Source organism: Symphalangus syndactylus, chromosome 17 (assembly GCF_028878055.3).
Source record: "Symphalangus syndactylus isolate Jambi chromosome 17, NHGRI_mSymSyn1-v2.1_pri, whole genome shotgun sequence".
Classification (NCBI taxonomy): Eukaryota; Metazoa; Chordata; class Mammalia; order Primates; family Hylobatidae; genus Symphalangus; species Symphalangus syndactylus.
In genome coordinates this window covers 27,460,725-27,475,868 of record NC_072439.2, presented here as the reverse complement: position 1 = coordinate 27,475,868, position 15,144 = coordinate 27,460,725, and the positions used below count along the sequence as shown (strand labels likewise).

Sequence of the window (15,144 nt, the reverse complement as noted above, 5' to 3'; positions counted from 1 at the left end):
ATAGTCTGCAAACCAAGCACTAAAAATTAAATGTACTTTCAATATAGTTCTTAAACTTTTAAGGTTATTAACATGTGTGAATTGTTACTTATCAAATAATTTATTGTTCAAATAAGAATTGAGCTGAAATTTAGCTTTATGGCTGAAATTTAGCTTTATATTGTTAAAAAAATGCCTACTTATATAGGTGAAACTTTGAGAAATTTTAAACTTGTAAAGAGAATAAGCAGTTTTAAGTCGTTATTTATACAAGTAATTTAAATGGCATTGATAGAGGACATCTACTAGACATTTTTTATTAGCTATATACTAGTTCTTAGAAAATAAAAAACAACCAGCAAATCAAAATACCTCTGTATTGTCTTCCTTTTATTAGCTATATACTAGTTCTTAGAAAATAAAAAACAACCAGCAAATCAAAATACCTCTGTATTGTCTTCCTTAACATTCTAAACGTTGGACAAACTAGTCCAGACAAACCATCTCTCAGCTCTTACTAGCATTCTAATTGGTTTTATTTTGGTAGATTTTCTCTCTTAAAATTATGTGTAAGTAGGTTCTTGATATATGTGACTTTTTTTTCTGTCACATGATGATTCATACTATTACATTTATTTTCAGTCTCATCCAAAAAAAAGAATACTTAGTGATGCAAAGATTAGGAAAATTGAATATGAACATTAATGTTTCTGTTATCTCTGTGATACTCATCCTCCTTTTGCACATAGAAACTAAGTGAGAGCCTAGAGTAGTTATCTTAAAAATGCTTTCAGATACATAATTATCTTTATGTGGTAATATAGCAAGGATGAGAACCTGCCTTACTGTCTACCTACCAGACATTTATAGGAGGAGGCAATAGGAATACCTAAAGCTAAGAATTAAGGACATCTGGAAAATCCTTTGACAAATAGTGAAACAACAATTAATGACAATGAAATCTATGACCAAAGATCAATACATTTTTATATATTAAGGATCACATGTGTTGATCTATTTTGTCCCAGATAAGCTTTGTTGAGTGCTTCCTAGGAATGCAAAGCAAAATATAATTCATAATATATTCCTGTTGTTCATGTATACAGTTTTTATTATTCACAGGAGTTATGTTCCATGAAGCTGCCACAAACACTGAAATAACAACTACTGAACCTTTACTCCTAGGGAAACTATAGGGTTTGATTCCTCCAAGCCTTTGTTCACAACATTTTCATCAACCAGACAATGTATAACTTTGTTTTGCATGTGTTTCTGTTTAAAAACAACTTGTTTAATATATATTGTTGAGTCCTTAACATTGAACTCACAGCAAACAGTGCTATATAACTCATGTCTTAATGAAGCATATCTAACACATACTTTTTCTCCATAAAGCACATCACAGCTTTCTTGCATTTAGGAACACTAGCTGGCATGTTAGTACTTCATTTAGTGACCAATTTAAACACTGACATTAACAACAAAACGAACAAAAATGTGAAAAAACATAACACTAAATAAACTACAAAGGACACTTGTTTATAGATTCAGAGCTGAAACAACAAGCCAAAGCATCACCTTGTTCAACCCCAGCTGGTAACATGCATATCAGGTGACTCAAATTTTTTGCCACTCTGAAAATATCCACAAATGACCATGAATTGATTTTGGCGGTTACAAATACATTTAAGAAAGCAGGCAAATTCACAAATGTGGAATCCATGAATAACAAGAATCTATTGTACATATTTTTAAAAATCAACCCTGTTCCTAGAACTGATTTTATGGTTTTGCATTTCTTACAGACACAGGTAGGACGTTTTGCACCTCAGTTCTCTGGATATCAGCAGCAAGACTGTCAAGAACTGTTAGCTTTCTTATTAGATGGATTACATGAGGATTTGAATAGAATTAGGAAAAAACCATATATACAATTAAAAGATGCAGATGGAAGGCCAGATAAGGTAAATTTCATGACCTAATTGTCACCATTGTTATAATTTTGTGATACCTCTTTCTAATTTGTGTCTATTATCCTTGTAGGTGGTTGCTGAAGAAGCCTGGGAAAACCATTTAAAACGAAATGATTCTATCATAGTAGATATATTTCATGGCCTTTTCAAATCAACTTTAGTTTGTCCTGAGTGTGCTAAGATTTCTGTAACATTTGATCCTTTTTGTTACTTGACACTTCCATTGCCCATGAAAAAAGAACGCACCTTGGAAGTTTACTTAGTTAGAATGGATCCGCTTACCAAACCTATGCAGGTAAATCATGGGTTTGTTTTTTTTTTTTTTTTTTGCATTTGTTATTTTTATAAAAAATTAGTGTGGAGTCCTTACTATAAAAATTAAGTGTTGAATTATCAAGCCCAATCAATAATGTTTATTTATATAAAAGATTTTATAAGCTGAATACTTTGGAAATCAGTGTAACTTTTTGCAATCTTGAAAGAGCAATGTGTGTCTTATAAAAAATTCTCAAAAGGCTTTTTATAGAGGTTTATTTTTATAATATTGGGGTGAATATTAGCTTATGAAGATTAACGTAATATTTCTAATTTTTTTAAACTTCAACTTTCTTTAGTGTTAATTGTAATTTTTTTTACTAGTGGCTATTGGAAGTAAAGCTAATACTGTACATTTTAATTCATAGTGTGATAGTATTGTATTTAAATACCTGTAATTTTTAGGCATTTTAGGAACTTGAAAGTAGAAATTTAGTTAGACTAAAAATATTTCGTTCAGTAATGTTCTCTAATTTTTAATATTTTAAAGTATCATATATTGCTTATTCTGTGCAAAAGTCCTGTGGTCTTACTGTCAAATTGTCTGCCTGATTCCGTTACCTAGTGTTATAATTGGATTATTTATGTTTTGTGGGTAAAGCACTGTCTTTTCTCCCTTATTTATTAATCAGTTAATCCTCTTCTGACACTTGACCCATCCCAGTGAAAGTAACTTCTTCTTTTTCTACCTCTCTTTCCCTAAATTCTAACACTTAACTAATTTTATTATAATTTTTGGCTTACTTTTATCTTTTCTCCCTAGACTACAAGTTCTTTGAAGACAGAGACCTTGTAAACCTTTGTATTTCCAACTTTTGTGGCTTGTAGATATTAATGTACAAGAAGTATTCAAAAATTTTATTCATCAAGATACTTAACTATGCACCTACCAAGTATAAAGCTCTTTCGCTAAATAAAACAGATATAATTCCTGCTTTAGAAGATTGTTTTCTGTAAATTTTTAGCCAAATAGCTCAGTTTGTTAGTGCGTAATAGTCACGATGTCTATATGAAAGCTATACTTTGAACAAAATTATGATCTTACCATTCAGGGATGTATTTGGGTTTACTGTCAACAAAGGCAGGGTATATGTAGTGTTCATAAAAACACAGTCCTTTTATTCAAAGTAATTAAAGTCTAGTAGATGCTAGGTGTGTACTCAGTTATGCAAATTTAAGCTATCTGTTTTTCTAGCTGCTTTATGTTTTCTGTATGAACTCATTGAACACAATGCCCTCATATCAGTATTTCATTGGGGAGTGCTAAGTACTGTCCCTTATCTGTGAGCAGAGCCAATAAAGACCTGCTTTTACTTTTGGCCTGGGGAATATGTGTTCACATTTTTAAAGTTATATCCTTTAGATATTCACTTATTCACTCGTTTATAGGTACAAGATTGTCAACATCCTTTTCAATGGTGAGAAACTATAACAGTGCCAAACCACATTCTTACCTCTCTAGTTTGTAACTTTGCATATATACACCAATGAGTGTAATGGAGCAAGAGAGCATAGAATAATGAGTATAAATTTACTGCAATAAAAAATAAATGTAGATGTTTTATTTCTCTACAGCACGTTTGTTAGAGATAATATTCTCCCATGCCAATAATATAAGGTAATCTATATCAATAGTGGCAAATTGCATTAATTTACACATTAGTCCATAAGGTATATGATAAGTGCTCTTCCATAAATTGCGCTCTAAATTATTTTTCCAGCAATGTGAATTTCATTGACTTATCACTTTTCTCATTTGGTAACCAATAATATAAATTTGCGGAGGTTAGAGCCACAGTTAGCACAGAGAAATTCGGTTGTTTTTGTGTTTTGTGTTTTTTTTTTTTTTTTTTTTTTCCATTTAGAGGCAGTAACAGCTCAAATACAAAATGATCACCTCATTTCATTAACCCTATGCTTTGACCAGCTCGTAAGAAAAGTGAAATTAGCTGAGTTTGCCTATTTGTTGAGTTTTCCCATCATTGAAGTTGATTTAGGTCATGGAAGCTTATTAGGAAAAATATTGAATATGTATTATATCTTAGGCTCTCATGCTGTGCAAGGTGCTAGAAATATAATGGTGTTTCTAGTCCTTGTTCTTCAAGAAACTTGTCATACAGTGTGAAAATTGCTCTGACAGGGTGCTGCAAGAGAACACAGAGTAACCTACCCAAACCGGTTATGAGGCCTGTGATGAATTCTGAAGGACAATTAGGTTATAAGCAGGTGAAAACTAGAAACAAAAGCATTATAGGCCAAGATAATGGCATGTACAAAGAACTTATGGGAGAAGAGGACGTGGCCCACTTCTGTAATCTACAGTAGTTAATATGGCAAGCAGGAGCTAGATCACAAAGAACTTTGATGCCAGTATAGGAAGTTTGAACTTCATCCTAAAAACTAGGGAAGCCATTGAAGACTATTAAGTATAGATATTATATGGTCAGAATTATGTTTCAGAAAGATGATTCTGGCTAGCACAGAGATGAGTTAGAAAAGGCTTAGTACTAAGACCAGGTAAGAAGCTTTTAGTGATCAGATGACAGACAAATGACAAACGCTTCAACTCTTGTTAGGATGGCAGTTTGAAGAACCAGTTGAATGTAGGAAGTGAAAATGTGTAAGTATATTCAAAGATGATGCCAAGTTTACTTGACAGGAAAAGAGGAGACGGCAGTGCCGTTTTAGTGGAATATATAGGAAGAGCAAGTTGAAGAAGGAATCCATTTTAGTATTGAGTATGTTGGCCTAACATGACCCAAACCTGTGTTTAGCATTGGACATGCTGACTTACAGATGCATGAGGAACACTTAGGTAGAGATATCCAATAGGCATTGAATTTGTATATCTAGACCAAAGAGAGAGACTGCTTTAGATATAAATTGGGCAATGAGCTCTATGAAAATGATAGTGTTTTAGAAGGATGAGATTACTTAAGGCTAAGGTGACCCCGTGATTTATCATCTAAACAAGAACTCTTGAAAATAGAAGGGACTGTCATTAATAATTATACTAGGATAGCAGGCTAATCCAGGACTGGCCAAAGCAAATCAGGAGATACTGTCACCTCATCCAAGGAGAGCATATAAAATGGAGAAGAAGGCTAAAGACAAAACTCTAAAGAACACTATAGGAGAACTTCAAAAGGAGAATATGATCACAGCGATAGAAAAGAATTAAAAAGTAGTTGTGTTATAAGGAAAGAGAATTTTTTAAGGAGAAAGTGGTCAGCAGTCATATTACAAAGAGGTCAATAAAATAAAGACTGATAAGTTGTACAACAGTATTGGCAACCTTGGAAACAAGTTAAATAAAGAGATGAAGGCCAGCCAGCAAGAGGGTTGAAAAGTAAATGGGAGATAAGGAAGTTATGATAATATAGATATCATTAATAAAGTTATTTATAAAATAGAGGAGAAGGGGAGATAATTAGAGGGAAAGCAATGAGGTACCCTTGTTTTTTGAGAGACTTTATATTCCAATGCTTATGCAAGAGTCAAGATAAAATGGAAGAAAGAATAATTGCTTGGTTTAGGTCCCAGAGAAAGCAGAAGACCATGAGATTTAGAGATAGATGCTAAGGTTAGCCTTGAATAAGAAGAGAGACACCTTTCTTTCCATGTGTTGCAAGAGACAGAAAAGTACCTATATGGATTCAAAGAAGTTAGTAGGAGAACAGGAAGTTGGAGATTTTCCCACCCAGTAGCTTCTGTTTTTGAGATGAAATAGGTATTCTGCTGATATTAAGGGAGCAGTAGTGAAATAGGAAGCCAAAGAATGGTGAAGATTTTTTTTTTTTTTTGGTAATGAGACAGGGTCTTGCTCTGTCACCCAAGTTGGAGTGCATTAGGGTGTGATCTTAGCTCACTGCAACCTCCGCCTCCTGGGCTCAAGGGATTCTCCCGCCTCAGACTCCCAAGTAGCTGGGACTACAGGTGTGCACCGCTGAGCCCAGCTAATTTTTTGTATTTTTGTAGCAATGGGGTTTTGCTGTGTTGTCCAGGCTGGTCTCGAACTTTTGGGCTTAAGCGATTCACCTGCCTTGGCCTCCCAAAGTGTTGGGATTACAGGCGTGAGCCACTGTGCCCAGCCCGATGAAGATTTTAAATAGTTATTGAGATAAATGAGAGAATAAGCAGATGTGTGATATGTAGAATTATTTCTGGGTACTATCAAAGGATCAGTTGATATTGGGCACTGTGAATTTGTAGCGCACCAGCCTCTAAAATTGGGAAGTTTTCTTCAGCACATATGAACAGCTCTGAGAAAGTTTAGCAAGAGTGGAATGAATAGATTGAGTAACAAAGACATTAAAGGTTCGTGATAAAGCATGTAGGGCCTGGATGGAAGGGCTAGAAGACAGTAGGGAGCTGGTAAACTGGGAGAAAACAGAGTTAAAAGGAATAGAAATCTCTGTGCAAGCAAGAAGAGATTAAGAATGAATTTCCAGGAGAAGTAAGAAGTAGTGGTTAGACAGTAACCCGAGTTTAAGATAGTAAAAGTGGGGCCGGGTGCAGTGGCTTACTCCCGTAATCCCAGCATTTTGGGAGACTGAGGCAGAAGGTCACTTGAATCCAGGATTTTGAGACCATTCTGGGCAACATAATGAGACCTCGTCTCTAAAAAATAAAAATTAGGCATGGTGGCACACGCGTGTAGTCCTAGCTACGCAAGAGGCTGAATTGGGAAGATGGCTTGAGCCCGGGAGGTTGAGGCCGCGGTGAGCCAAAATCATGCCACTGCACTCCAGCCTGGGCAACAGAGTGAGAGCCTGTCTCTAAAAAACAAACCAAAAAAGATAGCAAAAGTGGGAGCAGTTTCAAGTGATGACAGGATCTAATAAGTTGACTGAGGTTGAATTAATGCAAGTGTCTTTGAATTGAGGAGCCAAGGAATGATAAGACTAGGACAAATTATCCATGTGGGCATTGTCACGCAGGACCCAGGATGGGGGCAAGATTGGAGACAAACACTGTGAGCCAAATGCCAAATGAATGTGAGGTAGCAACCATGAGGTCACTCTCATTTACTGAATTTTTTTTCCAAAATAATAAATTTATTACAATTTTTTTTGTTTTTTAGTACAAAGTGGTTGTCCCCAAAATTGGAAACATATTAGATCTTTGTACAGCATTGTCTGCTTTGTCAGGAATACCTGCAGATAAGGTAAGATGTTTCTGGGGTTGAAGTATCTAAGTTGGTATTTAGTTTCTCAGTGTTGCAAAACCAGCTTAATAGAAATTTGTTTTCTTTTAGATGATAGTTACTGATATATACAATCATAGATTTCACAGAATATTCGCTATGGATGAAAACCTTAGTAGTATTATGGAACGGGATGATATTTATGTGTAAGTATAAAACTCATTGTGCAAAATATTACTTGAAAAAAAAATTAAAAGAAGTAACATAAAATTTTGAGAGTTTATGGTCAGTTTTGTCCTTGTAGGTTTGAAATTAACATCAATAGGACAGAAGATACAGAGCACGTAATTATTCCTGTTTGCCTAAGAGAAAAATTCAGACACTCAAGTTATACCCACCATACGGGTTCTTCACTTTTTGGTCAGCCTTTTCTTATGGCTGTACCACGAAACAATACTGAAGACAAACTTTATAATCTCCTGCTCTTGAGAATGTGGTAAGTGCCAGACAATTCTACATTGACAAAATAAATATGGGAATAAAATATAAAATAGCTAATAAAAATAAACACATAAGGTACTATCGGAATGTAATTATTCAAGTCTGTATTATCTCAATTTTGTTTATAGTCAGATTATAGTCCTAATCCACTTTCTTATTCACGTAAAACATATTATGGAGGTAATTTCAAACCCAGGAAGCATGAAGTCTGTAGCAGTTTTAGACCAAAAGTTTACAGTTAGAAGGACATAGGAATTTATGTTATAATAATTATGTGTTACATGTTTGTTCTGTGAAATCATAACAAATGTCAAATGCTATATGTTTGCACTGTGAAATAATAACAAATGTCAAATGCTTCATTTCTTTATATACATTACCAGTTCATGATTAATAGTGTCGTAAGGCAGCCTATTTTTTGCCTTCCTAAATCCCTTGATTTGAATTATAAAGTTATCAAGAATGTCATTTGATCCCTCTTATCCTTGCAAACTGATATATTTAGTATTCTTTCTTGCATATCTAATTATTATAGTTTCATAACCCATATATAAAGATCACATTATACAAATATAAGTGTTTTTAGCAACAATATATACCATCTAAATGAGGATAAGTTGAAAAATTATTTGCAACAAACATTTAACATTTAACCTAAAAGGTAACATATTAATTATTTTTATAAGGATGAGCAAAACAAATTACTAGTCAGTTATACTTATGGTACTATAAGTTTGAATTTATCTTTGAATCTACTAAGTGACCACTGTTACTGCATTAAAAAGTTTTGTTTTACTGATAGAATGAAAACTTTTTTAAAGTTTTTATCTTTGTAGTACTGAACTTGTTTGATTTCTGATTTTACTTAAGCCGATATGTCAAAATATCTACTGAAACTGAAGAAACTGAAGGATCCCTACACTGCTGTAAGGACCAAAATATTAATGGGAATGGCCCAAATGGCATACATGAAGAAGGCTCACCAAGTAAGACTTTTCTGTTAAATTGTACAAATGTTTCACTTAGATAATTGCTTCAGAGAAAAAGTTAAGAAAATGGGAATTAAAGAACTAAAAAATACCTGCAAACCTAGGATTAATAATATTAATAATTTAAAAATATAACATTGGGTTTATTTAAAGCTCTGTAATATCTAAAATTAGGTGAAATGGAAACAGATGAGCCAGATGATGAATCCAGCCAGGATCAAGAACTTCCCTCAGAGAATGAAAACAGTCAGTCTGAAGATTCAGTTGGAGGAGATAATGATTCTGAAAATGGATTATGTACTGAGGACACTTGCAAAGGTCAACTCACGGGACACAAAAAACGATTGTTTACATTCCAGTTCAACAACTTAGGCAGTACTGATATCAACTACATCAAAGATGATACCAGGCATATAAGATTTGATGATAGGCAGCTTAGGCTAGATGGTAAGTATTTGTGAAAAATGGCTTGAACATTAAACAAGCAGAGCATGTTATTTTTTTTTTTAGGTGAAAACCATGAAATTCAGCCCTGTCAAGAAATATACCATTTACTTTTCTATCTCAAATTTTATATGAAAGGACTTAATATCTAAGTAGACTAAAATGTGTGTTTGTGTTTCATAAATGGAGATTGAACTCGTGCTTAAGTTTTCTTTTTTTAAACTCTTAAATTATTTCAATGGCTTGGAAACTGCTCTTTGCCCTAATCACCAGTACAAGTAGAAAAGATTGCTGTTTATTTATTCTGGTGTATATCCTAACATTAAAATATACTTTAATACTGAGACATATTAAATTTTAAAGAAAAAATATGTTTTCCACCTTAGAAAGATCTTTTCTTGCTTTGGATTGGGATCCTGATTTGAAAAAAAGATATTTTGATGAAAATGCTGCTGAGGTAAGTCATCACTCACTCACTTATTTACCTTTCCTTGATTTACTTTATGCGATTACCAGAGATAATCATACTGTTTTGTTACATTCTTTGCTTCCACCAAATATGTTTATTTTGCCAGTAAAAAATTGGTCATGAACTAGAAAAAAAAGTCTTTGCAAAAATACCTTTTTTTTAAAGGTTCAGAGTTCATTTTGAACATGTTTTGGTCATCCATATAGGAGTGTACAGGAATTATTTAGAAGTATGATATAAATCTCAACTGAAATAAGCTTTATGATTCTTTTGAGAAAGTTTAGGAGTTTTCATTATTATTCATAGTAAGATGGTATCACTAAAATGAGTTTTGTTTCATTTGTTCTCTTAACTCAAGAAATACTTCTCTTTAGGACTTTGAAAAACATGAAAGTGTGGAGTATAAACCTCCTAAAAAACCCTTTGTGAAATTAAAAGATTGCATTGAACTTTTTACAACAAAAGAAAAGCTAGGTGCTGAAGATCCCTGGTAAGAGACAAAATTAAATAATTTTTTTGTTTTCTTTAAGGATTTTTTGTGAGATATGTGCCACATCAAGTTGAAAAAGTAATTACTAAATTCTCTTTGATGTTTTAAATAGTAAAGGATTCTTTATATAAGTTGTAGCCTATTAAGAGGGATGGGAATGTCTTAAAAAATACTATTACAGTGTGGCCTTAATTTTATTACTGTGTTTTTCATAATAGCCATTATACTATTGATTCATTTTAGTTAGTTTTTTTCCAAGAAATTTTAGCTTTGTAATCATTTTGAGAGAAGCTTTTTAGGAAAAGTGTAGTGATATATTTTGTGGTGTTATTCCATTAGAGCCCAGTTTTTTTTTTGTTTGTTTGTTTATTTGTTTGTTTTTTTTTTGAGATGGAGTCTCGCTCTGTCACCCAGGCTGGAGTGCCGTGGCGCAATCTCGGCTCACTGCAAGCTCCGCCTCCTGGGTTCACGCCATTCTCCTGCCTCAGCCTCTCCGAGTAGCTGGGACTACAGGCGCCCGCCACCACGCCCGGCTAATTTTTTTGTATTTTTAGTAGAGACGGGGTTTCACCGTGGTCTCACCGTGGTCTCGATCCCCTGACCTCGTGATCCGCCCTCCTCTGCCTCCCAAAGTGCTGGGATTACAAGCGTGAGCCACCGCGCCCAGCCAAGAGCCCAGTTTTGAGATTTTCTAATACCTGTCTTCCAGCACAGATTTGTGACCTATGCCTTTTTTGCATACTAAAAGAGAAATAATCTAGCCCTCATTATGTCTTTAAATATTTATTTGTATATTAATTTGTAATGGTTTAACCTATTTGGAAAATGTGTTGAAAATAAAAATAATAAGAGTTGCTTTCAACCTGGTACATATTAGGCGTACTATAATTGCCCACTGAATAAATGTAGAACTTTCCAAACATTTTTTGTCCATTGTTTTCATTAATGGGGGTTGTTTGTACCTCTATGAAGCTTTAAATACTTCTGTTTATTCTTAGGTATTGTCCGAATTGTAAAGAACATCAGCAAGCCACAAAGAAATTGGATTTATGGTCCCTGCCTCCAGTACTTGTAGTACATCTCAAGCGATTTTCTTACAGTCGATACATGAGAGACAAGTTGGATACCTTAGTTGATTTTCCTGTCAAGTAAGCTTTAATTATACTTTATAAGCATTGGGCAACTCTTCTTTCAAACTTATTTGATGCTTTTTGTTATTATCCTTTAGTAAACATCAAGTGCCATTGGACCCAATTTCAGCTTTCAAGTTTGTTTTTGAGTAGTTCTAACAATTTATAAGGATCAGTGTTTCAAAATTTTTATTTTTTCTTAGAGATTTTCCAAAGACCAAAGAGAAAATATACTTCTAAAAAATAAAAAACAATAAAACTCTTTCTGTGTTATATTACGTATGGGTTAATTGGTCTCATTTATAAATCTAAGATACTTTATGGTACTTAGAGATTTTGTTTATCCTAGGAATTACTTCATCATTACTCATCACTTACTCCTAAATATGTTAGGTTTTTTTGGTGTTTTGTTTGTTGGTTTGTTTTTTGAGACAGAGTCTCACTCTGTTGCCCAGGCTGGAGTGCAATGGTGCAATCTCGGCTCACTGCAACCTACACCTCCTGGATTCAAGTGATTCTCCTGCCTCAGCTTCCCAAGTAGCTGGGATTATAGCCACCCGCCATCATGCCCGGCTAATTTTTGTATTTTTAGTACAGACGAGGTTTCACCATATTGACCAGGCTGGTCTCGAACTCCTGACTTCAAGTGATCCACCTGCCTTGGCCTCCCAAAGTGCTGGGATTACAGGCATGAGCCACTGTGCTCAGCCCTAAATGTGCTGTTTTCAAAAAGACTAAAATAAAACAGAATAATTGAATTGCTTAGAAGGATAACACAGTGGTGAAATAAATCATCCCTATTGCATTATCCTTCAATTTTCCTATTGCCATTATATGACATCATATCTGTAAAAAGATATATCTATGGCCATACCACCTTGAACGTACCCTGACCTTGTCTGTAAAAAGATACAAAGAAGTCTGTATACATCTTCACACTTTATCTCTCTTTTTTTCTTCCCCTGCTTTTAACAGTTGAGAATTCAGAATGACAAAAAGGGAACATTGTATTCCCCATCACTTAGTCATTCAGCAGAAGGACTTCATCACACAATATTTTGTACAAGTACTTGGTACTGTCCCATTTTGCAAAAAGAACTTTCAGTGGTATTATTTCATATTCTGTGATATTTGTGCACCAAAATGTACTTGATACAGTTAGTAAGTAGACAATTGCTAAAGGCAGGTGTATCTACAAAGGTAACTAGAAAGAAATAGATTACATAAAACAAAATATTAGGGAGGGGGGAGGGACAGCATTAGGAGATATACCTAATGCTAAATGACGAGTTAATGGGTGCAGCAAACCAACATGGCACATGGATACATATGTAACAAACCTGCACATTGTGCACATGTACCCTAAAACCTAAAGTATAATAATAAAATAAAAATAAAAATAAAATAGTCACTGGATTACTTGTTCTAATTGGTGGTTATAAATTGAAAATTGAAAATTATTTGTAATTATTGAGTGAAAAAAAGATCATTTTCTCTTTAACAAAATAGCAAGCCGTAAGTTTTCAAGAGTATAGCATTTGGCAGTGTAAGTATAAGAAAAAGAATCAGGGCTGGGCACAGTGGCTCATGCCTGTAATCCCAGCACTTTGGGAGGCCGAGGCGGGCAGATCACAAGGTCAGGAGATCGAGACCATCCTAGCCAACATGGTGAAACCCCATCTCTACCAAAATTCAAAAAAATTAGCTGGGCATGGTTGTGTGCGCCTGTAGTCCCAGCTACTCAGGAGGCTGAGGCAGGGGAATCGCTTGAACCCAGGAGGTGGAGATTTCAGTGAGCTGAGATCACGCCACCACACTCCAAGCTGCCTGGCGACAGAGCGAGACTCCGTCTCAAAAAAAAAAAAAAAAAAAAAAAATCAGAAGTAATGACAAACTGGAATCTATCAGAGATGTATTTAAAATTTAGAATCATTATTGCTTTTTAATGATGCAAATACAAGAAGAACAACCAGAAATAATAATAAGCCATTTACAAGATAGTCAATTCCCAGGTTCTTGAATGATAGATTTTGATTAGTCAGTTACATTCAAAGGATGTTGCCCATTTCGGGTATATAGGTTATCAAAGACAGCAAATGTAGAATAAAAATTAAGGTTTGATATATTAATATTTTTTAAAACTTCTAAGAAAGTTTTCACTATTCCTGTATTTTTCTTAATATAAATCTCTTCCTCTTTTTTTTTTTAATCTCCATCCCTGCCCATAAATTACTTTCTAAAATTGACTGTAAAATAAAGATCTACTGGACCCAGATGGTCAATAGTGATGACTGTTTTTCCTGGTATACTGAGAGTTAAATGTGTTAGCATAAAAACGTTTATCTGAATGACAACATTCTGTATTTTTATTTTGTTTTATTTTTTAATTTTTGTGGGTACATAGTAGGTGTATATATTTGTGGGGTACATGAGATGTTTTGATGGAGTGTGAAATAGTCACATTATGGAGAATGGGGTATCCATCCTCTCAAGCGTTTATCGTTTGTGTTATAATCCAATCACACTCTTAGTTATTTTAAAATGTATAATTAAGTTAGTATTGACTATAGTCACCCTGTTGTATGATCAAATAGTATGTTTTATTCACTCGTTTTTTTTTTAACCCATTAACCATCCCCACCTCACCTCTCCCCTACCTTCCCACCACACTTGTCATCCTCTAGTAATCATCCTTCTACTCTGTCCATGAGTTCAATTGTTTTTATTTTTAGATCCCACAAATGAGAACATGGGATGTTTGTCTTTCTGTGCCTGGCTTATTTGATTTAACATAATCTCCATTTCCATCCATGTTGGTGGAAATGGCAGGATCTCATTCTTTTTTATAGCTGAATAGTACTTCATTGTGTATATGTACCAGATTTTCTTTAGCCATTTATCTGTTGATAGACACTTAGTTCCATCAACATTGCAACACAGTTTCATCAAATCAACAAGATTTGGTTGTTTCCAAATCTTAGCTGTTGTGAACATTGCTGCAACAAACATGGGAGTGCAGATATCTCTTCAATATAGTCAATGAAGCATTTTAAAATTTTCAACCCATAAACAAACGTTTGCCAAAACATTAATATCTCAGAGGTACGTGTATGATTTGTTTTGTAAGTTATTTGACTCATGATTTCTTTAGTGAGATATATATATGTGTATATATATATATATATATACACACACATACATATACGTATATACATATACATATATATATGTCAAACAACAATGGCAGAAGGGAATAGAATTCATTTCATTTAGGGACGACATAAAAATTAACTTGGTTTCTTTTTTAAACAGTGACTTGGATATGTCGGAATTCTTAATTAATCCAAATGCAGGTCCTTGCCGCTATAATTTGATTGCTGTTTCCAACCACTATGGAGGGATGGGAGGAGGACACTGTAAGTTGACAGTTTGCCTTTTTACCCAAATCATGGTGTTTGAAGAACTCCAGACTTTTTTCTTTAAGATATTTATTACTTCTTAAGGATAAAATATCAGATGTGTCTTGCATGTAGTAGTTCAGTATTGATTAATGAATGAGTCAGCTTTTGAACCTTTTTTTTCACATAGGGTATAGAGAATTGAGTTCATCATACTCCTCAGTTCAAGGCCCAGTAGGGAATGTTGTCCCATTTAGAGTGCATTTCCCTCCACATTCTCCTTCCCCTTTGCTTTCTAACATATTTGATG

General features: G+C 34.1%; 1 protein-coding gene across 6 annotated transcripts in view; it reads left to right on the top strand.

The window, feature by feature from the left end:
- The window catches only part of USP15 (ubiquitin specific peptidase 15), a 146,619-nt gene that overhangs the window by 123,257 nt on the left and 8,218 nt on the right, over nucleotides 1–15,144 (top strand). For all 6 annotated transcript variants that reach the window (XM_055248772.2, XM_055248773.2, XM_055248774.2 and 3 more), the window contains 11 exons: nucleotides 1,785–1,943; nucleotides 2,023–2,247; nucleotides 7,351–7,434; nucleotides 7,525–7,619; nucleotides 7,718–7,909; nucleotides 8,785–8,900; nucleotides 9,078–9,350; nucleotides 9,734–9,804; nucleotides 10,191–10,306; nucleotides 11,305–11,454; nucleotides 14,749–14,852. In XM_055248772.2, the coding sequence (XP_055104747.1) occupies nucleotides 1,785–1,943; nucleotides 2,023–2,247; nucleotides 7,351–7,434; nucleotides 7,525–7,619; nucleotides 7,718–7,909; nucleotides 8,785–8,900; nucleotides 9,078–9,350; nucleotides 9,734–9,804; nucleotides 10,191–10,306; nucleotides 11,305–11,454; nucleotides 14,749–14,852 (1,585 nt within the window). The remainder of the gene's footprint in view (nucleotides 1–1,784; nucleotides 1,944–2,022; nucleotides 2,248–7,350; nucleotides 7,435–7,524; nucleotides 7,620–7,717; nucleotides 7,910–8,784; nucleotides 8,901–9,077; nucleotides 9,351–9,733; nucleotides 9,805–10,190; nucleotides 10,307–11,304; nucleotides 11,455–14,748; nucleotides 14,853–15,144) is intronic.